This window comes from Gymnoscopelus microlampas (assembly GCF_963454915.1).
Source record: "Gymnoscopelus microlampas genome assembly, chromosome: 7".
Classification (NCBI taxonomy): Eukaryota; Metazoa; Chordata; class Actinopteri; order Myctophiformes; family Myctophidae; genus Gymnoscopelus; species Gymnoscopelus microlampas.
In genome coordinates, this window is record NC_139944.1 from 4234415 (window position 1) to 4258203 (window position 23789).

Below are 23789 nucleotides of genomic sequence, written 5' to 3' on the forward strand. Positions count from 1 at the left end.
ACACACGCGCACGTACACACATGCGTGTGCGTTAGCGAAAGGGCAGTGATGTCCGGTTGAGGTGGAGATGGAGACATTTCAATGGCCGGCGTTCGTTTTCGCTCGGCTGTTAGTCGGCTGCACTCGGCTGAAAAGAACCCGTATGACCGACTGTAAACGACCGACCGCCGACCGTCGCGCATGGGCGGGACTCTCAATTGTAATATAAATGATATGCAACCTATTGCAGGTGGACGCTAGAAAAGACATAGGTTTTTACCAAGCCCCCAGAACCCAGTGGTTTCATTGAAGCCAAATGGACGTGCTGGCCATTCATGGTACTGCATCTTAGGGGCCTCAACATGAACGAGCGAAAACGGTTTCGACCAATGGGCTCGACTCACAAGCATGCGCACAAGCTTGTGCACAGGGCTGTGCGCTTCTGTGACGCAAAACGCGTCACAGAAGTGACGCACTGGGGCCCAAAATAGGGCGCGCCCACCAAATTTCCAACCCGGAAAGGGGTGATTTAGGACTATGCACTGGGTGAGCAACTCAATGCAAGTGGATGGGAGGAGATTTCGGGTGCCCTCTCTATTATTTTTAACTCTATGGTTTTTACCTATGTCCCCCTACATATCAAACTGAAATAAAAAATACAAACGTTTGAGAATCAATGGTCTACAACATTTGGTTTTCAAAGTGGGATCTGGGGACCCCACTTTGGGGGGGGGGGGGGGGTTCCAGGGGTCCCCAGCAAAAGTTGTTATATAGGATCACAATCATCTTAACCACTTTATCCATTTATATGTTGGCTATTCGAAAATAGCAGCAAGCTAATACAAGCTCACAGCGCAGCACGAAGTGACGCGCTGTGAGCTGCTATTTTAAAAATATATATGTTTCTTTTGGGGCTTTTTTATGCCTTTATTGATAGGATAGTAGGTTGACAGGAAATGGGGAGTCAGATGGGGAGGGACGCGCAGCAAAGGCTGGGACTCGAAACCGGCGACATGCTGTCAGGCTACTTTGGAGCCTAGGTGCTACGCCAGCGGTGCGGGCCACACCTGCTATTGCTGTTTGAAACATTTTGAACGATTTAGATTTTTTTTCCTCCACAAATCATCTCTTCCGGGGGTCCCCTGGCACAAAACATTTTCCGATGGGGGTCCGTGGCCAAACACATATCCATTTGGGGGGGTCCTTGGCACGACAAAGTTTGAGAACTATTGGTCAACAATAACGTGCGTTGCTCTTTTTGCTACTGGGTTTTCACAGGCTCTATAATGAATGGATGGATATTCAGCACAGTGTGTGTATATTTGTTCTGGAGTGTGCATACAGTTTGACTTCCAGCTCAGTCATACCATGGCATGAAATAACCCCCCCCCCCCACACACACACACACACACACACACTCCCCCTATACACCCCCATGATCCAGGGCTAGCCCAATTCCCTGTGATTTCCGTCCTTTCCATTCCAGAGAGCTCCAGCTCCAGATTGCTGCCCACCCACATGTGGAACATATGGGAACACTTTGGGGAGGGGGGGGGGGGGAGAGAGAGAGAGAGAGAGAGAGAGTCCTCACGCCGCTCACTGAGCACCAGTGCATGGTCGAAAAAGTAATGTAGAAGTATTCTGTTACAAGTAGAAGTCGAAAAATTTACTTGAGTAAAAGTACAAGAGTATTGGTATCAAAATGTACTTAAAGTACCAAAAGTAAAAGTACTAAAATGTTTGAAAATAGCGGATCTACAAGCTCACAACGCATCGCAACGCGTCGCCACGCGTCGCGACGCGTCGCATCGCGACGCGTTGTGAGCTTGTAGATCGGCTATTTTCAAATAGCCTAGGTATAAAATAGGGCTAAAGTGATTAATGTATGTTTTATAATATAATGATTTACATCTGCAAAGTCACTAGTCACTACTATAAACTAAAGTTTTCAAATAATTGTTGAGGAGTAAAAGTACAATATTTGCCTCTGAGATGTAGTGGAGTAGAAGTAAAAGTACTGAAATACTGGAAATACTCCAGTAAAGTAAAAAACAACCCAAAAAAATACTTTAGTACAGTACTTGAGTAAATGTACTTAGTTACTTTACACCACTGCTGAGCACAGCAGCGGTCCGGTGTCTGTAATGATGACACTTTGGACCTATACGCTATGTTTCATTCAGTCTATCCAGGATGAAATCTGATCTGTTTTTAATCAATGCTGAAGGGCACAAAACTATGTATTTTCCTTTAGTCCGATTTGATCCTCATTCCTAGGTGTTGGTTATATAGTCCAGTAGTACTCAAACTTTTTCATGTCAAGGCAGGGTCCCGACCCCCAGTTTGGGGACCACTGATGTAAACAACATTGCACTGGTTGTATAGCCGCTACGTCAGCGCATATAAGTCTCTCCTGGAACAAAAGCCTTTCATGTGGAGCCAACAGGAGGATTTGCAGGCTTTTGTACAAGAGGGTGAATTGTTGAGCAGGTGTGTGTGTGTGTGTGTGTGTGTTGAATAGGAGCAGGGTTGCCAGATCTGCTTATTATAATTTCCTCGCAAGATTGTATTTGAAAAATAACCGATCTACAAGCTCACAACGCGTCGCATCGCGACGCGTTGTGAGCTTGTAGATCTGCTATTTTCAAATAGCTGATGTATATGTTAAAGTACTCATGTGGCCCATATAGTCGCTTCTTTTGGGCTGGTTTTCTTAGACCCGGTTGCTTGTTTCTCTCACAGAATCTGGCAACGCTGAATAGGAGAAGCCTGCGCCATAAATCACCTTTTTTTTTTTTTTTTCAAAACCAGGAAATGGCTGCCAGTGATTATTATTTGGCCTCGTGGCCCCCGAATCCACGGATCAATTTACTAACTATACCGGACACAAAATAATGTATTACTTTAACCCGGTAAGACCTGGGTTTGATTCTACAAATGCCTTCCAAATCAGTGGTTTACACCTTTTTCATGCCAGGGACCACCAAAATGATATGTAATTTGACCACGGACCCCCCCATCTGAAAATGTGTCGTGCCAGGGACCCCCCAGGAGACAGCACAAGCTCACAGCACGGCATGAAGAGACGCAATGTGAGCTTGTATATCCTTTTAAATATAGCATATATGCTATACAGTATATATTTAAAATCGAAAATGACAGAGAGGCTTTCCCGGTTTTAATGGGTTAAGAACCTGGCTTGGAAGAGAGAGGGGGGCTCCTTGGCAAGGCTACAGTTCCACTTTATTTCTGGGAAGAGGCACCATAGCATAGGAATAGAAGAGAATAAGACGGACATTTTCCTATCACAGCAACACTAGAGGAACTCATGAATCTAACGGTGATGATCAGTGTTGCCAGCTTTTGCAAGACAAAAAGCGGCCAGGTCTACATAAAACAAGCCCAAAAGAAGTGACTATAGGCACACATAGATCACACGTAGGCCCGGATCTGACCGAATGTGCGCCATAGGCAAGCTTTTTCGGCGCAGCTGAGACACGTTGTGTGCTTGTAGATCTGCTACTTTCAAAGCACCTTGAGGGGGGAAAAAATACAAATCTTGTCCCTGGCACAACATATTTTCAGATAAATTGATATGTTTTTGTCCGTGAACGGGGCAACATATTCATTTGGGGGGTCCTTGACATGTTTGAGAACCACATAATTAGGAAGCAAGCCCCAAAAAAACGCAATCCACAACTACTAATATTTAACAAGCGACTTAAAAGCCCAAAGTCGCTTATAATGAGCAGAATTGGCAACACTGATTGTGACATGTTTGTTTTAGAGTCTGACCCATGCATCGGTCAGGGTCATTATTGGACTTTTTTGACTGATCGGTATCAGCAATTACGCGGCCGATGGGTTCCCATTTTTAAGACTTTCAATGTACTTAACATTTTGAAATACAAGCCTTTTACTTGTAAACAAGAGTATTTTTTAATAATCTGGTATTGCTACTTTTACTCAAGTAAAAGGATCCCTCTTCCAGCCCACTGGTGACAACAGGGAAGTGGAAGGCTACAGTAAGTGTGTGTGTCATGGCCTCCGTGGCTCTGCCAGCCAGTAATTGGCTACGGTTGAGGCGACAGACAGGCGACAGACAGGCTCCCACCGCCAGGAGAAGTGGCGTCCGATCCGATCGCACCTCGTCCTCGTTAAGCGTCACGAGAAGCGAGTGACTGCGTCCAATTAAAACGCTGTCTCCCTCCATCTCTGGATAAAAAAAACTGATCCATTTACAGCACCGTTGTTGTTGTTTTCATATCAGTGCCCGCCGTGTGAGAGTGTGTGAGAGTGTGGTAAAAGTAAGTAAAAGTAAAAGTACTTTTATGGTGGTATTGGTACTTGGACCACTTTCAACCTCATCTTCATATAATAGGCTCTATTCACAGCAGCCATATTATGAAGACATTCACAGGTGTTGCCAATGATACTAATGAAGGCTCTGTTCCATTCTGGTCAAACAGAGGGTGCTGATATTGTGCATGTTGCCTCACTGGAAACACTCTGTTACACCAGTGGGTCTAAAGTTGGGGTCCAGGGACCCTCATGGGCTTCCAAATGGCCCCTTACAGGTGTGTAACTGTCAGAGTTATGGGGGTCGTGGAAACCACTGTGCTACACTAAATACAGAACAGAGCCTTCATTAGTATCATTGGTAACACCTGTGAAGGAAGTGATAATATGGCTGCTGTGCATAGAGCCTATTGGTCCTCACCAGAGCCTTGTATTAGAGAGTTGCGTCACCTCGCGGGCAGAAAACAGCGCCGGTCACGTGGTTCATGTAAACTCTAAACAGTGACAAACGCTCATAGACTCCAGTGCATTCCGTAAAAAAAATTCCGGTTCAGGGCTTTGTCACTATTCGACATTAGAAGGCTCTGTAGAAGACTGGCCAGAACAGAGGTGACGCAACTCTCCTTATATGGCTCTGGTCCTCACTAATGCTCGTTATAAGATGGCACCGCATTTCACTCTATGTCTCAGATGAGAGCTGTGGACAGTTCAGAAACCTGAAATCAGAAATCCAAGCTAATAGAAACTACAGCCTCTCTCTTCCTGTAAAGTTAGCATGTTGCAATAGAAGCCATTGTATTTCCATTAATACAAATGTAAAACAAACATTTTAGCCCATTTCACTATACATATGGCTGTTTTACAATAATTTCAACCTCTGTCTGTCGTGCACATAAAGTATCGGGTAGTTTTGTCAGTGTGCTCGAGGGCAAACAGCTCAAGTTTAGAGCTTTGGCGAGACGTTCCAATTATTGCAGGTCCAACAACACGGCCTTCACATGTACACACTGCACGCACACACATCCTTATACCTTCACGCATAGGCCTACACACTACACACACAGCCTTGTTATACCTTCACACGTACACACTGCACACTGCGCACACACACACACACACACACACACATAGCCTTACCTTCACACGTGTGTCCATCTGCCGTCAGAGAGAATCCTGGGAAGCAGGAACAGACGGGGCGGCCGCGTAGCGGCGTGCACTGCTGACCACATGGACCGTTTCCTGTATAGGGGGACAAGAGACACACCAAGCAGCATGAGGACACGCCCCCATCTGAACATATCTGACTGGCAGTAATACAGAGTCTTTTCGGGGGCTCTCGATTTGCGAGTCGTGTTAATATTCCCGTCAATTTCATGTCATGTACATCCCAAAAGAAGCAATTATTAACCACGTTATCGTGTTAGAATGATTTCATTTTCATAATAATAATAATACAGATTCGTCTTCGTTTTGGTAAAAGAGATCAGTTCCGGTAGATTCCTTCTTCTCTGATGGAAAAAGTTGAGCTTTGTCGAGTTCCAATCTGTGATTGGCTGTGGCCGATTCACGTAGGAGTTTCCCTTCCGTAAATAGCAGATCTTCAAGCTCACAGCTCGTCGCAACGTGACACAGCGCAACGCCAAAGTACTGTATATAGAAGCGGTTAAAATATCTTTGTGATAAGAACTTTTTTTTTTTTACATTAACCACTTGAACCTTAGCATCCATAATCTGAGGAGAGTTTTGGCAAAGAGGTTTGGTGTAGATGGGGAAACAAAGAGCAGACCAAGTACACGTTTTCTAAGTACTGAGGGCTGAAAATACACATTAACTTGAATCCAACATACACGGATGATAGTGATGTGCAACAAGTCTATGAAGCTATCTATGAAAACTATGACAAAGTTGAATCTGCAACACAATGTTATGCAATATCTAGTGGTTCATCTCTCTCTCAGCTAAGGGGTCCTTGGCCTGAAAAACGTTGAAGACCCCTGGACAAGGCAGTGGAATGGACACAATGACACTGTTACCTAACTCTCTCAGTGCCAAGCCCCGAGTTTTTTTCTGAATGCCCTCAGTGCCAGAACGAGAAATCCAGAGTTTTTACTTAATGTTTTTTTTATAGACGGTCACGGTCTGGTCTTGAATCCGAAGGGAGCAGTAAAACTGTAGCGGATACGGAAATAATGGATTTAACGTCATTCCGTTCCCGTCGACTCCATGTTTGTATTTTTTTTTCTTTCGCCTGTATCTCTGTTCTTTTTTTTTTGTCCATTTTTCCGAGGAGACGCGTGTTTCCAACGGCCTGTAGCGAAGGGGACACTAGCTCTGGATGCAATGTTTTGCTTCCGGAGAAATAGTCAGAGACTCCTGCTCCGGAAACACACAGTGAATCGATCGATAAATATGGATCTAAACTTTTATGACAACTTTAAAACTACTAAACTACTAAAAACACGAAAATCGCTTGGCACTGGGTGAGTACATTATGAAAATACTCTGGCAGTCAAAGAGTTAAGTGCAGTACTCAAATAAATGTACTTTGTTACTGTCCACCACTCTAGAGCACTCAGGTCTCAGTATAGCTTTGCGTCACAGAGGTTTGCTTTAATCAATCCAGGAACACATCTGTGTCATTATTTTATACTTTGGGCTATTTTCCTTTTTCGAAAATCGCGATTTTTTTTTAATATATATGTTTTTTAAAGCAAACATTTGTAACTCAAATCTTTACTTCTGGGGATTCTACAAAATGTCTTAAATCCTAACAGTTTAAAAAATATAAAAACGTATGTTGCTATAATATTAGTGGTTCTCAAACTTTTTTCACCCCCCAGAAGCAAAGATTTAAAAATATATATATATATATATATTCAAAGATTTGCACAATCTTTCACGATTTTTGAATAGCCAAAGAAATCTTAAAATGACGCAGAAGCGTTCCCGGTCTTAAAAGTCTGTAGTATATTTCTCAACATAACATCTGTTAGAAGTAATAGGATTGCAGGTCTACTTTGGGCTGCAGACAGAAGAGTGGATTCAGACCATTTGTGGGCTGCGGGCCTGGCCGGGTGGGGGTACAATTAGCATTGACTATTGTCTTATCTTGGAGACAGTGCGTCTGTCCATTTGTGATCAAGGCTGACACCTCTCCTTTCCTGGCTCTTTACAGTTGCAAATGTGGAGAGCCAGAGAAGGTGGGGTCCCACCTTTGAGGGCTGTCACACCCAACACGTACCTCCTCTTATTCTCTATGTAACCACTGCTATAAAGGACTGACTGAAATGTAACTAACTTAGTCTCAGAGGCCGGAGGGGCGCTTAGGGGAGCTGAGGCTCCCTAGGAAAGCTGTTTGTACTCTGTTTGTTCCATGAAATAAATCCGAAGCAACGAACCTCACTATGGAGTGATGACTCAAATCCATTCTTCACCATTCATTCACATCTCTGGAACATCAAACTATCTTACAATATGGCGTTGTTGGCAATTAGTATAGTGCATTAAAACCTGTAAGTCTGTGGTTTTAAGATACCACATGTCTTACAAGTGTTTTGTTGTGTAAGAGCAGTTTGATTGATTTATGGCTCAGTCTTTGGGGGGAGGTTTAGGTTTTAGGTGTATCACTGATTAACTAAGGCTTGGAAACGATCTCTCTGAGCCTCATACATCTTTGTGACAGAGAATGCGGAGCTGTTCAACACACTGTTGGATGAGGAGAGGTCTGCTCCTGGGTGCCTCCTGGGATGATAGGAGGCGCGTTGCCAGATTTCGCGAGAGAAACAAGCATGACAACGAGCCCAAAAATAAGCGACTATACAGGGCACGTGATTTAATAGGGAGCCAACCAGGGCAATCCAGCCGCTTAATAGTCTAATGCAGGGGTCTTCAACGTTTTTCAGGCCAACGTTTTTCAGGCCAAAGACCCCCTACCTGAGAGAGATATGAAGCAGGGACCCCCCACTACATATTGTATAAAATTTGTGTTGCAGATTAAACTTTTTCAGAGATTCCATAGCATAGACTTGTTTCACAGCACTATCAATGTGTAGGGTTCAGTTGGATTCATGTTAAGTAATGTGTATTTTCAGGCAGTTAACCACTTAAAACCTAAAAACTTGTACTTACCAAACCTCTTTGCTGAAAATAGTCGATCTACACGCTCGTAGAGCTTGTAGATCTGCTATTTTTGGATAGTGTTTCCTTCAGAATAGGGATGCTAGGGTTCAGGTGGTAAACGTGAAAAAAAAAAAAAAGATCGTATCACAGAAAGATTAGGCGGACCCCCTGTAGTAACTCTGAGGACCCCCTAGGGGTCCCGGACCCTCTGTTGAAGGCCCCTGGTCTAATATATGTATCACCCCATTCAATGGAAAGGAAGCATCCAAATTACCCTGCTCTATGGGGTGGAATTGTACGATCTCTACAAACCCGCTCACCCGGGTTACACAAATTACTCCCAAAACCCCATTTAATGGCTTCTCCATCGGCTGTTCTCTCGGCCAACCCGCCCACCTTTTTCACCCTGGGTTACACAAGTTATTGCCAAAATCCCATGTAATGGTATTAGATTCTCCATTGGGCCATCATGCTGTTACGTGACCTGTCTGCGAGGCACTATGCACAGCAGCCATATTGGAAGGAAATTGGGCCTCTTCCTTACTTCCTTCACAGGTGTTAATGATACTAATGAAGGCTCTGTTCCATTTAGTGTAGCACAGTGGTTCTCAAACTTTTTTAATTTCAAGGACTCCCATAACTCCCATAACTCTGAGAGTGTACAAATGGAACCAAATGGACCCATAAGGGTCCATTTGGTTCCATTTGTACACTCTCAGAGTTACACAACCGTAAGGGACCATTTGGAACCCACCATATGAGACCCACTGCCTGGTGTAGCAGAGTTTCCAGTGAGCCAACATGCACAATATCAGCACCCTGACTCTGTTTGACCAATAATAGAACGGAGCCTTCATTAGCATCATTGGTAACACCTGTGAAGGTCTTTACAATATGGCTGCTGCGCATAGAGCCTATTGGGACGTAACTCGGACGGCGCCGAGTCGGCTGAAACGGCCGACTCGCTCGCCTGACTGCTCGCTCGGCGGTGCCTCTCGGCTCAAGTCCGCTTCAGACGGCGTGCCTCCGTCGCAGATAGTTCCGCTTCATTTCAACCAATCAGAAGAAGGTACGGGCGGTCCTCAGCACAATTATTTATGTATTTGGTCATGGACCCCCATCTGAAAATATTTTGTACCAGGGACCCCCATATAAGATTTGTGTTGTTAAAATGTTAAAAAAAATATTCAAGATTTTTCAAATTCTTTTAACAAGTAACTAAAGTTTTCAAATAATGGAAAGTAAAGTAGAGTAAAAAAGAACAGCATTTGCCTTTCAGATGCAGTGGAGTGAAGTATAAAGTATTGAAACATGGACACACTCAAGTGCCTGAGTACATGTACCTAGTTACTTTATAACACTGACGGTGGGAGGTTGAAAAACAACTCTCCAGGAATCCCAGGTTTTTTTTTTTGTTTCTTTTCCTCTCCCTTTTCCTCTACGCTCTCAAATGAACTCGCTGATGGAAATCGCTGATCTGGCCTCCGCTACCTCCGCCCCCCTCCCCCCTTCCATCCACAAAGGATTGCAGTCCTCCATAATTATGTGGAAGGCTCCCTGAAGCCCGCCGTGTCCATTCTGTGTTTTTAATTTCACTCTCCGGAAGGTGATTTCTACTGCCTTGCCAACACATTCCTCCCACCACGCACGCACGCGCACATGCGCACGCAGGCAGGCAGGCACACAGGTTTGTATTATATTTAGTACGGCTATTGTATGAATGCCATTTTGACCATTATTTGCCATGTTTTAACCGTACGCCTAAAGCCAAACAAATAGCAGATCTACAAGCTCACAATGCGTCGCAGGCTACATTTCCGGTGCGCGGCACCGGCACGCAACGAAGCATAAATCCGGCATAACTCCTATCTCTAATCCCTAAACCTGACCTAAATGTATAACCCTAACCCTATAACCCCCGACCTGAATCTTTTCCTAACAATAAGCCGAAATCTTTTTTCTTTTTTTTTTAATTAACTATTAAACAACCATTTATCTGGTGAGGATCAGGGAAATGGGTCCTAAATAACATCTGTTTCCCAAATTCTACCATACTTGTGAGATCTTTTGGTCCGCACACGCGTGCACACGCACACGCATGCGCACGCACACGCACACGCACACGCACACGCACACGCACACGCACAAGCACAAGCACACACAGGTCCTGTGAAGGCAGGTTAATTAATCAGCATGGCTTGGTGCCAACGTCATTCTCTCACATGGACAATAGCTTCATTGTGCAGACAGACTGTTACACTATGGACCCTCTGCATGCTGCGTGTTTACTGGACGGATTAGACCAGTGGTCCCTATAACGCTTTGTTTCTCCCTTGTGTTAAAGTTAAAATATGCGGAGAGACAGTATATGCAATGTGGCCCTCTGGAGTGAGTGTGGAAATATAGTGGCCCTCTCCATCATCGAAGTTGCATCACCCCTGGTGTAAGATGATCAGTATGTTACCAGCGCAGGGGTCGGGCTGAGCGGTGGTCTTGGTGGTGGTAGGGGTGGTGGTGGTGGTGGTGGTGGAGGAGGGTGTAGTGGTGGTCTCTGGTACAGGTGGGATCACCACAGCGCTGTTCTCTCTGAGGCCCATGAGCTCCTCCTCTGGATTCACTGAAAAAAAAAACACATACATAATGAAAACACACATGAGTAAATGGTGAATTTATATAGCACGTGGGTCTTCAAAAAGGGGAGTCCGAGACCCCTTGGTGGGACCGCAGAGTTACCTACAGAGTTTTGCTTTACATTAACCACAAGTATACGTATATTCCGTGCAGGGGGAACATTCAACGTAAATATTTTCGGCAAAGAGGTTTGGTTAAAGATGGAAAGAGAGAGCAGACCAAGTACAAAGCCAAAAGGTTACGTTTACTTGTACTTGAGGGTTTAAGGGGTTACATTTCTGTAAATACACATTACAACAAGTGTTCCTTTCAGCCCGCGACCCCCCAAAATAATCATATTTGAACTGGGGACCCCCCACCCTGAGAAGTATTTGGAATTGTAGATTCCACAGATAAATATTGTGAAAATAGTCGATCAACAAGCTCACAACGCCTCACATTGTGAGACTTTGTGAGGTTGTAGATCGGCTATTTTCACAATGTTTACCTCTGTCTTGCGTAATATTTGACCAATTTGGTATTAAAAAGGTCTTAAAAGTCATTAAATTGAAACTTTATAAATGTGCAGATAGCCTGTATCCACGTATACTGTATGTTGGTTTGTTTACTGTTGAGTGAGAAAACAATGTTGCACATTAAGCAAATCATCTGGGGACCCCCAAAATAATTTGGGGACCCCCTTCTCGACCCTCAGTTTGGCAACCAGTGCCTTACAGGACTCTGAAATGATCTAGGAAAGACTGGAGCCCAGATGCTATACCTTCAGCTGCACTTAAATGTTCCTGGTTCACGAAACCAACAGATGACTATTCCAGAGAATATCACGTTTGTCAGCAGTCGTATTGCTTGACCTCTGTCCGGACGTTTTTGTCATAATGTCCCATTCATTCCATGAATGATCTTTCACTTGAGGTCGTTCCATACTGTAAGTGAGCCTGTTTGAACTGGGCCTTCCTTAAGATGTGTCATAACATACTAATGTAGGGTTTTTGGTTTCACTGCCTCACTGTCATGGTGAAATAATCATCATAACTGGATAACAAAAACACAAGATCCATGGATTTGACTTGCTCAATTATGTGGATTTTGTTTTAATTGATCGATTTATCTGTGAAGAAGACCTATAAGGTCAAAACGTTGCGCCATTAAATACGTTTTGGGAGCTTTAAACCATGTTTTACCTTCTTCTCCTTCTTTTAAATTTGGAAAGCTGAGAGAGAGACAGTGTAGTAGAGACAGACAGTAGGACAGCTGAGAGAGAGACAGTGGAGAGACAGACAGTAGGACAGCTGAGAGAGAGACAGTGGAGAGACAGACAGTAGGACAGCAGAGAGGGAGACAGTGTAGGAGAGACAGACAGTAGGACAGCTGAGAGGGAGACAGTGTAGGAGAGACAGACAGTAGGACAGCTGAGAGGGAGACAGTGTAGGAGAGACAGACAGTAGGACAGCTGAGAGAGAGACAGTGGAGAGACAGACAGTAGGACAGCTGAGAGGGAGACAGTGGAGAGACAGACAGTAGGACAGCAGAGAGGGAGACAGTGTAGGAGAGACAGACAGTAGGACAGCTGAGAGGGAGACAGTGTAGAGACAGACAGTAGGACAGCTGAGAGGGAGACAGTGGAGAGACAGACAGTAGGAAAGCAGAGAGACAGACAGTGTAGGAGAGACAGACAGTAGGACAGCTGAGAGGGACACAGTGTAGGAGAGACAGACAGTAGGACAGCTGAGAGGGAGACAGTGTAGGAGAGACAGACAGTAGGACAGCAGAGAGGGAGACAGTGAAGAGACAGACAGAAGGACAGCTGAGAGGGAGACAGTGTAGGAGAGACAGACAGTAGGACAGCTGAGAGGGAGACAGTGGAGAGACAGACAGTAGGACAGCTGAGAGGGAGACAGTGGAGAGACAGACAGTAGGAACGCAGAGAGGGAGACAGTGTAGGAGAGACAGACAGTAGGACAGATGAGAGGGAGACAGTGTAGGAGAGACAGACAGTAGGACAGCTGAGAGGGAGACAGTGTAGGAGAGACAGACAGTAGGACAGCAGACAGGGAGACAGTGTAGGAGAGACACACAGTAGGACAGCAGAGAGACAGACAGTGTAGGAGAGACAGACAGTAGGACAGCAGAGAGGGAGACAGTGTAGGAGAGACAGACAGCTGAGAGGGAGACAGTGTAGGAGAGACAGACAGTAGGACAGCTGAGAGGGAGACAGTGTAGGAGAGACAGACAGTAGGACAGCTGAGAGGGAGACAGTGTAGGAGAGACAGACAGTAGGCCAGCTGAGAGGGAGACAGTGTAGGAGAGACAGACAGTAGGACAGCAGAGAGGGAGACAGTGTAGGAGAGACAGACAGCTGAGAGGGAGACAGTGTAGGAGAGACAGACAGTAGGCCAGCTGAGAGGGACACGTGTTGTAGAGACAGACTCTAAAATAGTTTCTCAAAAATAGCAGATATACAAGCTCACAGAGTGTAACTTTGTGCCACGCAGCGCGCTAGCTTGGACATCTGCTATTTCTTTAAGAAATTTGAAAAAGGGAGGGGGGGTCAAAAAAAGATTTTCAGATGGGGGGGTCCGCTGCCAAATACATATCATTTTGGGGGCTCCTTGGCAGGAGAACGATTGAGATTTAGAAGGCATTTGTAGAATCGACCTCAGATCTTAATGGGTTAAACATTGGGAGAACTCCTACATGTACAGCAGAGCAGTGGTGGAAAGTAACTAGTACATTTACTCAAGTACTGTACTTAAGTACAATATTGAGGTACTTTTACTTTACTGGAGTATTTCCAGTTTTCAGTACTTTTACCTCTACTCCACCACATCTCAGAGGCAAATATCATACTTTTGCTCCACTACAATTATTTGAAAACTTTAGTTATAGTTACTATGCAGATATGAATTATTATATTATAAAACATACATTAACCCCTTTAGCCCTATTTTATACATAGGCTATTTGACAATAGCCGAGCTACAAGCTCACAACGCGTCGCATCGTGAGCTTGTAGATCTATTTTCAAACATTTTAGTACTTTTACTTTTGGTACTTTAAGTATATTTTGATGCCAATACTTTTGTACTTTTACTCAAATAACATTCTGAACACAGGGCTTTTACTTGTAACAGAGTATCTCTACATTGCAGTATTGACACTTTTACTTAAGTAAACCACTGCAGCAGGGTATAAAGTCATTTCTCGTCGACCACCATCCTTAACATTCACTACGGAGGGACAACAATGTTCTGCAGTTTGTAATGTTTGTCAAATCTTCTTGCCGAGTCATTGTTGTCGTATCAGCCCATCTTATAACCAAGGGAACAGTGGAAACAAATAAGAACAAACACGCACGCTTCATAACTATGGAAGCTTGCTGTCCAAAAAAAATGGGACAAAGCGGTTCTTATCAGGGTGTTGTCATCACATCTAGTGGTGACCTCACTAGCTGGAGGCCTGACAGTACACAGCAACATTATTCACAACTCCTTGGAAAGTAAGTAAGTGAGTAAAGTAAGCCCTCTGCCGAGCCATGTGGCCCATAGGGCAGGAGCCTTCTGTAGTTCGATGCGGCTTGATATACAGTACAAGTAAGCACTTAACCCATTAAAGGTCGTAACACACGGCAAGCGCGCGGTTCACGCGGGCGGTACCGCTCGGATCAGCGGCCGCGATCATCGTTGTTTTTTTTCCTCCTGCGCGGTGCGGTGAAAAGAAAAGCTCATCACAATAGGCTCTATTCACAGCAGCCATATTATCACTTCCTTCACAGGTGTTACCAATGATACTAATGAAGGCTCTGTTCCATTTAGTGTAGCACAGTGGTTTCCACGACCAAATGGACCCTTACGGGTCCATTTGGTTTGTTTCTCAAACGTTTTCATGTCAACATGCAAAAGATTGAGAACCAAAAAACTGTTAGGATTTAGAAGACATTTGTAGAATCCCCAGAAGCAAAGAGTTGAGTTACAAATGTTTGCTTTAAAAATATAATTATATTCAAAGATTTGCACTCATTTTCACAATTTTTCAAAAATAAAAACGGACACAGATTCTTTCCCGGTCTTCATGGATTATTGGGTTTTGGTACTGTAGGTCATTCCACGTTTTGGTGGCAGCATATTTGGGGCTGAATTTAGGGGGGAACGAGGTGAAGATGATCTCCCTCTGGTGTGGGTTCTACCCAAGCCCCCAGAACCCAGTGGTTATTGCATTGAAGCGCATTGGACATGCTGGCCATTCATAGGTACTGCAGCTCAAAACGGCCTGGACATGAACGAGCGAAAACGGTTTCGACCAATGGGCTCGACTCACGAGCTTGCGCACGGGGCTGCGCACCGAGGGTACACAAAACGTGTCGCAGAAGCCCCAAATAGGCCTCGCCCGTTTCAAGAGCTAATGTGAGGCCCCCAAATGCCCCCCCCCCCCCCCCCCAATTAAAAAAATGAAAAACAAGATTGTGGACTGAAGTTGGTTTGCTTCCATAATCCATAATGATGCATTTTCTAACTAAATGAATTAGACTATTTGCACTTCCACCATGGACGGACAGCTAAAACAACTCACTCACATTAAACTAACAAAAGTAATATTGTTTTGCCATCATTGTCGTTATACGAGTCACTTGAGCTGAGCCCCGATTTAATGCGGTGCTGCTCGCTATTGTTTTTTTTAACTCTGCGGTTCTACCTGGTGCACAGGAGTGTCCGTCGTGCTGCAGCACGTAGCCCTGGTGGCAGCCGCAGCGGTACGACGTCCAGGTGTTGGTGCAGACGTGCTGGCACAGCTGCCCCACGTACAGGCGACACTCGTCCACGTCGCCGCGGTCCTCCACCGAGTTGGCCGCCTCGTCCACGGGCTCTATGTGGAAGGCCTGCTTAGGGAACCGACTGTCTGACACTACTGAGAGAGAGAGGGGGAGAGAGAGAGAGAGAGAGAGAGAGAGAGAGAAAATTTGAATCCTGAAAAGTAAGGGTTACCAAGGGACTGCAAAATCCTGCATTTACTCCCATTGCCTACATGAACATTTATGGTTTCTCAAGCACGTTTTTTCCAAGCTCCCAAGTCCCTCAGGACTCAATGCTAGTGTATATTATCTGTTTTGGGTTATTGTGGGGAAAGATTTCGCTGAAAATAGCCGATAGGCTCTATGCACAGCAGCCATATTATCACTTCCTTCACAGGTGTTAGTGATACTAATGAAGGCTCTGTTCCATTTAGTGTAGCACAGTAGTTCTCAGATTTTTGAATTTCAGTTTTCCACGACCCCCATAACTCTGAGAGTGTACAAATGGAACCAAATGGACCCGTAAGGGTCCATTTGGTTCCATTTGTACACTCTCAGAGTTACACACCCGTAAAAGGGCCATTTGGGAGTGTTTCCAGTGGGCCAACATGCACAATATCAGCACCCTGACTCCGTCTGACCAGAATGGAACAGAGCCTTCATTAGTATCATTGATAACACCTGTGAATGTCTTACAATATGTCTGTTGTGCATTGACAAGCTCACAACATGCCGCGCCGCCCTTGTCGACCGGCTATTTTCTTCCCCACAATAAGGTTAACATTATTTTGGGGTTAGCTTGAGCTTTATCACGCTATAACATTAAAGTCAGTCAGACAGAAAATTAGTAGGCGAACACAGACTGATATAAAAAAAAGGTCTTTTGTTGCCTCATAAAACAATGGATAAAAGTAACAGGTGTGCAGTGAGTATAGTTCCTGACATTCCTGATAGAAAGCAAAGCATAAAGACTATTTATACTCCATGGCGTGAGTTGTCGTTGTACAAAATAAACTACAATTACTCAAGTACTGTACTTAAGTACAATTTTCAGGTACTTTTACCTTACTGGAGTATCTCCAATTGTCTATACTTTTACTTCTACTCCACTACATCTCAGAGGCAAATATTGTACTTTTAATTTTAAAACTTTAGTTACGAGTTAGCATTATTACATCATAAAACATGCATTAACCACTTCAGCCCTAGTTTATACCTAGGCTATTTGAAAATAACAAGCTCACAACGCGTTGCGACGCGTTGTGAGCTTGTAGATCTGCTATTTTCAAACATTTTAGTACTTTTTTAGTACAACAAGCAGATCTACAAGCTAGCAGCGCGTCACTTTGTGTCATGCTGCGAGCTTGTACATCAGCTATTTTGGTGAGACAGTGTGAGAACCACTGATTTAGAAGGCATTTGTAGAATCGGCCTCAGGTCAGGTCAGGGATAAAACTAAATCAAACAGATATATTTCAAACTGTAATAGAGACCAGCTACATAGTTTTATTTTACAATGCCTTTGGCCCACATGCTTCAAAGACAGTTTGAAGGCTGTTCAAGGTAAAGTAATGCTAGTTGTGGTGGTAATAGGGTTAGTCAACATGTCAACGACAGTGATGCTTTAACCCATTAAGACCGGGAACGCATCTGTGTCATTTTAAGATTTCTTTGGCGATTCAAAAATAGCAGATCTACAAGCTCATGTACAGCTGCTATTTTTGCAAATGTTTTTTTTTTTTTTTTTTTTGTGCAAATCTTTAAAGTGAACATTTGTAACTCAAATCTTTGCTTCTGGGATTCTACAGATGTCTTCTAAATCCTAACAGCTATAATATCAGTGGTTCTCAAACTTTTTCATGTCAAGGACCCCCCAGAATAATATGTATTTGGCCACGGACCCCCATCTCAAAATATGTTGTTCCAGGGACCCCCCAGAAGCAAAGATTTGAGTTAAAAATGTTAGCTTTAAAAACATTTATAAAGATTTGCACACATTTTCCACGATTAAAAAGAAATAGCAGATCTACAAGCTCACTAGCTAGTGAGCTTGTAGATCTGCTATTTCTTATATTGCCAAAGAAATCTTAAAATGACAGAGTTTCCCGGTCTTAATGGGTTAAGTAAGGTGGCAGGTGGTCATGATGAAAGTGCGACTCCCGTAGCCCAAAGGTCATCAGTTCAAGTCACTTGTCAAAAGTGTCCTTGAGCAAAACACCGACCCCCCTCCCAGTACCTGCTGTTCTTTTTAACCACGTTAACACTGGAGGCATGTCATTAGAGGCGAGAGTTTGCAAAAGATTTTTTCCCCCTTTTTTAAATCCGAAACAATTTTTTTTTCCTCCCCAAAATGTGTTTTTATTTATTTTTTACAAATACAGAAACTGCTGTGATGGCGTCGTAATGCCTGATTCATACCGAAAATAGCCGATCTACAAGCTCACAGCGCGCAACCAAGCATAACATGACTTGTCTATATCATATTTAGTCACAATTTAGTCATCATCATAGCTTTTATTTAGATTTTGTTTAGTCTGTGAAAAAAGCTTTTTCTCTCAGTACAGGGTTGTTGTGTAGCATGGAATGGCCTTCCTCTGCGTATAAGGGATTGTGCTACATTTCCATCTTTTTAAATTAAATCTGAAAAGATGGTTGCTTGAAAACCAAAGCTGCAACCATTTGTGATCATGTTTAGGTTTATTTGTATGCTGCGTTCCCTATGTAACGTTATGTAAATGTATTCCACCGTTTGTCTGTCTGTTTTCTCATTTTATGTTTTGTGTGAGGACTGCGGATGAAAATTAGCATCTTTGCTAAATCCGGTGTATTTACGTCCATGTGACGTCCATTGATATGCTCTGTCCTGTCCAAATAAACAGATAAAAGTAAAAAGTAAAGGTAGTCTGACTTGACTTTTTCCACCACTGCCTACGGAATGTATGGAAGTATTACATCATTTCAATCCTATCTGCCAAGTAGGCCTAGGGCATGGTGGTGAGATGAGAAATAAATGTAGTGGAGTAAAAAGTACAATATTTGCCTCTGAGATGTATAGTGGAGTAGAAGTAAAAGTATCGAAAACTGGAAATACTCCCGTAAAGTAAAAAAAAATACCTCAAAATTGCACTGTACAAAAAAGTGCAGTACTTGAGTAAATGCACTTTACACCGCCGTTCATGAGAGTTTGCAAAAAGGCCATTCCCTTGAACGCTGCCTTCGGGTGCGGCATGGAAAGGGGGGGGGGGCATTTGCATTTCTTTCACCATGGCGCTGGTCTGCAGTTGTTGAACCCCCCCCCCCTGATGTCTATGCGGGCACGTGCCTGATGTGTGAGTCAACAGTCTGGCTGGACAGACATGGTGTGTGAGGTGGGGGTGTAACGGTGAGGTAACAACAGCTGAGCCTGTTAGATCACTCGCTTACATCACAGGGAAACATGCTAATAATACTGCTGGCTTTTTTTTTTAATGGCCGCCGGGTTTTAACCGTCTATACTTCATGCCTATTACAGCGCGCTCCACTTCACACAGGAAGTTATGTGAATGAGGTCATTCTGAAGGGACTGCCAATTCACCTGCCGTCAACCATTTACGCCAGTGGTGGGAAAAGTACTCGCATCTTTTACTTAAGTAAAAATATCATTACTGCCGTGTTAAAATACTCTGTTACAAGTACAAGTCCGGTGACCAAAATGTACTTGAGTAAAAGTACAAAGGTATTGGCATCAAAATAGGTACCAAAAGCAAAAGTACTAATTGTGCAGAATGCCCCATTTCACAAGTTCATAATGTATACAACTCTTTTGAAAAAAAAAATGAAAAAAAAAATACATTAACCTCACAATGCGTCGCAGACGCATTGTGAGGTTAATGTATTTTTTGGTGATAATAATCTAAATTTGCAAAGTAAAAATAGTAACTAAAGCTGTCAAATAATTGTAGTGGAGTACAATATTTGCCTCTTAGAAGTAGTAGAGTAGAAGTAACAGTATTGAAAATGGGAAATACTGCAGTAAAAATTCCTCAAAAGTGCACTTAAGTACAGTACTTGAGCAAATGAACTTAGTTACTTTACACCACTGATTTACACTGTGTCTCTCTCTCTCTCTCTCTCTCTCTCTCTCTCTCTGAAGGCATCAGCTGTAGCAGTGCAGTTTTATGGCTGAAAACATGACAGAGATATAGTGTACGTAATTATTTCCATGGTGAGTAATACGTAGAGTGGTGGTGTTGTTTTTGTTCAGCCCTCACGATGACTCAACGGGCCTTTAATTAAAAGGGGAAACGCTTTAATCCCCCTCGCCCCGCTCCTGTGAAGTTTAAAGTCCAGGTCTAATAATGACTGTGAGAAATATTGAGCTAACACCCCCCCCCCCCTGCGGGGGTCCAGACTAAAGACAGACAGTGTTTCTCTTGTTCCACTTCTCTTTACTTAACGGACTAATTGGCTGTTGGTCCAAGCTCTCTCCATGTTATGACATAATCACTCCCCGCGGGGGGCCTGCCCATCTTTATTACTGCTTAGCTGGTTTAAACCTGTTCAAACCGGGAACGCATCTGTGTGTCATTTTAGGATTTCTTCGGCTATTTAAAAATCGGGAACATTTTGTGCAAATCTTTGAATATATATAGACATTTTTAACTCAAATCTTTGCTTCTGTTGAAGCAAGCTAAACGCTAAAAGCTGTTGAAGCTCATAGTGCGGCACCGAGTGCCGCGCTACGAGCTTGTAGATCTGCTATTTTTGAAAAATCGTGATTTTTTTTTTTTTTATATTGATTAAATTTAGATATTTTTTTTTAAATCGCCTCAGGTCTTAATGGGTTAAACGCTTCGTCTATGTCGGGTGGAAACCTCATACGTCCAAAACTGTTACTTTTCCGGATTCAAATTCAAAAGCAGCAAAAGTACGCAGATCTGCAAGCTCGAAACGCGTCGCTTTGCGCCACATTTTAAGCTTGCAGATTTGCTACTTTGATGCTTCTGTGTGACGCTTTAGTATGATCAAGTAGGGCGTTAAATAGCAAAAAAAAACAGAATATGGAGATAAGATGTTTCTGCCCGACATCAACGTTTATGAAATGTGTTTTCATGGACAGTGCTGAAACATCTCACGTGCACGTCACCTGACCACGTGCACGTCACCTGAATACGTGCACGTCACCTGACCACGTGCGCGTCACCTGACCACGTGCGCGTCACCTGACCGCCACCTGACCACGTGCGCGTCACCTGACCACGTGCGCGTCACCTGACCACGTGCGCGTCACCTGACCCCACACACACACACACACACACACACACACACACACACACAGGGGGCGCCATGTCTTTCAGCTTCAATGATTTTTTGTTTTTTTTGGTAAGTGATAGTTTTTGGTTAAAACAAAAATTGTTTTGTAAAAAAATGAAATAGCTCTATATTGTGATAGTTAGTTATCATTGCTATAAAGTGTTTCTTCAGTAACAGGGAACTCCCTGTCTTTAACAAACAAGAAAATAAATGTTCTGGTAGGTCGCACATTTCATCCAATCAAGAGAGAGTACCCAATTATCAGCTTAAACTTTATACTGTTCCAGTTTCAGTTTTTTTTTTCCTGTCATCACTTCCAATTACACTTGTTTATCCTGTATCCTGTTATGAGTTCAGACGGCAGGCAGCACGTCGCCTCGCCATCTGCTCCTGATCCATCACGTCTCCTGCACATCTCTCCTCATTAATGGCCGCCGCAGCGTGACACCTGACCGATGGGCGGCGCCCGATGGGCCTATCAGGAAGATCAATCACGCTAAGGGGCGGCCAGAGCTGAACGGGTAGTAGAGAGCCCTGTCTGTCTGACTGCAGAGGGTCCCAGGGAAGCAGAGGGTCCCAGGTTCCCAGCTCAACGTGTCACATTGCGTTGAGCTTGTAGAACTGCTGTCTTCAAATAGCCGATAAAGAGGTTAAACGGAACCCCCTCAAGGACCCCGCTATTTTCACCCTCTGCTAGCTGCAGAAGCAATAACTCTCCATTCGAGCTAATGTTTTTTTTGGCCAGACTTTACAGTTGACTTTTCTACCTTAATAAAAATTGTCACAAATACTTTATGTTTTCAGCCGCTAATTTAAAGTCTTCTTTCATTTACCATGATATGCGTTTAGTAAATTATAGGGCTTCTACTGGTTCTACCAAGTGAAGACCCGCCCTCGCTGCGGTAGCAGTCGTTTCCGGTTTCTTTTCGGGACCGGAAGTTAAAAAATGGCGGATTTAAATTTGCTTCAAAACAGCCTGTAGAAACCATTGGGGCTCCCTTTGTCCATATTTATTTGTTTACACTACAGTATGTGTGATGATGAGAACTCACCTTTCCTGGGCAGGGTGGTGGGCGTCGGCATCTCCTTCTTCCTCAGTAGCTGCTGCTGCTGGCCACGCCCATCATCTCCATGGCTCCGCCCATCATCTATGTGGCTCCGCCCATCATCTAAATGGCTCCGCCCATTGTCTCCGCGGCTCCGCCCATCGTGTCCATTAGGGTTATTAGAGTTAACTAAAACTAACAAAATAATGAAAATGAATTGATGAAAAATAATGCCTGCCCACCACCGCAGAGGTTGTGGGTTAAAATCCACCGTAATGCATCTGTGATGCAAAAAAAAAGAAGAAAAACGCAAAACTAATAACCTTGGTGCCCATGGCTCCGCCCATCATATCCATGGCTCCGCCCATCATGTCCATGGCTCCGCCCGTCATGTCCGTCCTCACAGCAGGTGAGGAGGGCGTGTCCACACGGGTAGCCCAGGTACTGGTGGGCGTGGCAGCCCCGCCCCTCGCGGTGCAACTGCAAACCCAGAGCGCAACAGCTGCAACACGTCTGTGGAGGCAACACACATGATGTGGACAGTTCAGAAACCTGCGGTGACATCATCGCTAGGCAGGGTTATTTCAAACAAGAGTGTTAACTTTTTCCTTTTGTTTTTATGCGAGGACAAAGGCTTCCCCATCGATGATGTCAATAGGCTCTATTCACAGCAGCCATATTATGAAGACATGCACAGGTGTTACCAATCCTATTATAATTCTAGTAAGCTCACGGTGGTGGTTGGTGGTAGGTGGTTGGTGGTAGGGTGGACTCTTGATCAAACTGCGCATGCGTCGTTGTGTGCCAGGTTTCGCGAGAGAAACAAGCAGCGAGGTCTATGAAAACGAGGCCAAACCAAACGAACCCTATAACACCAACATTGGCCCTAAAGCGCTTACAATCGGCGGACATGGCAACACCGACGCCGACGCTACACCATAGACCCCGCCCACTCTCTGCTGTGGAAAGTAAACACTCCTGATTTGTTTCCCCACACACGATGCACATTAGCTCCATAAAGAACGGTTCTATGTCGTTCTCTTCCAGGATCGGGCGAACGTCCGCCAAGGCTCCGCTGTTTACCCTTTTGTATACATCGTATCCCAAAACTAATGGTAGATTCTAAACCGCACGGATGTTTAAGGTTTTGAAAATAGCTCATCTACAAGCTCACAACGCCTCGCGATGCGTTGTGAAAATAGGGAGATGGAGAGAGAGAGAGAGGGACGGAGAGAATACTCAAATACCTTGAGTAAAAACACTTCACAGTACTGAAAATGAGTACAAATACTTAAAAGTACTGAAAATGAGTAAAAATACTTCAAAGTTGAAAAACAAAGTACAAATACTTAAAGATTGATAAAAACACTAAAAATACCTAAAAGTTGAGAACAGTAAAAATACTTAAAAATAGGGGGGCGCCACGACGGGGCGCGCGCGGGGGAGAAACCGCGCGACAGGACGTGCATTAACCCCAACTTTGCAAATACTTTCGCCTGCGCCCTTCACCGGGTATGGTCTAGTGATACTAATGAAGGCTCTGTTCCATTCTGGTCAAACAGAGCCAGGGTGCTGATATTGTGCATGTTGGCTCACAGGAAACACTCTGCTACACCAGTGGGTCTAAAGTTGGGGTC

The 23789-nt window shown here is 44.1% G+C and overlaps 1 protein-coding gene across 1 annotated transcript in view; it reads right to left on the reverse strand.

The window, feature by feature from the left end:
- Positions 1-22716, reverse strand: part of LOC311049467 (fibulin-2-like) — a gene marked incomplete at its 5' end in the record, with an annotated part of 54824 nt that extends 32108 nt beyond the window's left edge. The window contains 5 exons of the mRNA XM_084063042.1: positions 5416-5517; positions 10862-11014; positions 15718-15927; positions 22159-22347; positions 22476-22716. Of these exons, the coding sequence (XP_083919168.1) occupies positions 5416-5517; positions 10862-11014; positions 15718-15927; positions 22159-22347; positions 22476-22716 (895 nt within the window). The remainder of the gene's footprint in view (positions 1-5415; positions 5518-10861; positions 11015-15717; positions 15928-22158; positions 22348-22475) is intronic.
- Positions 22717-23789: the final 1073 nt, after the last annotated feature.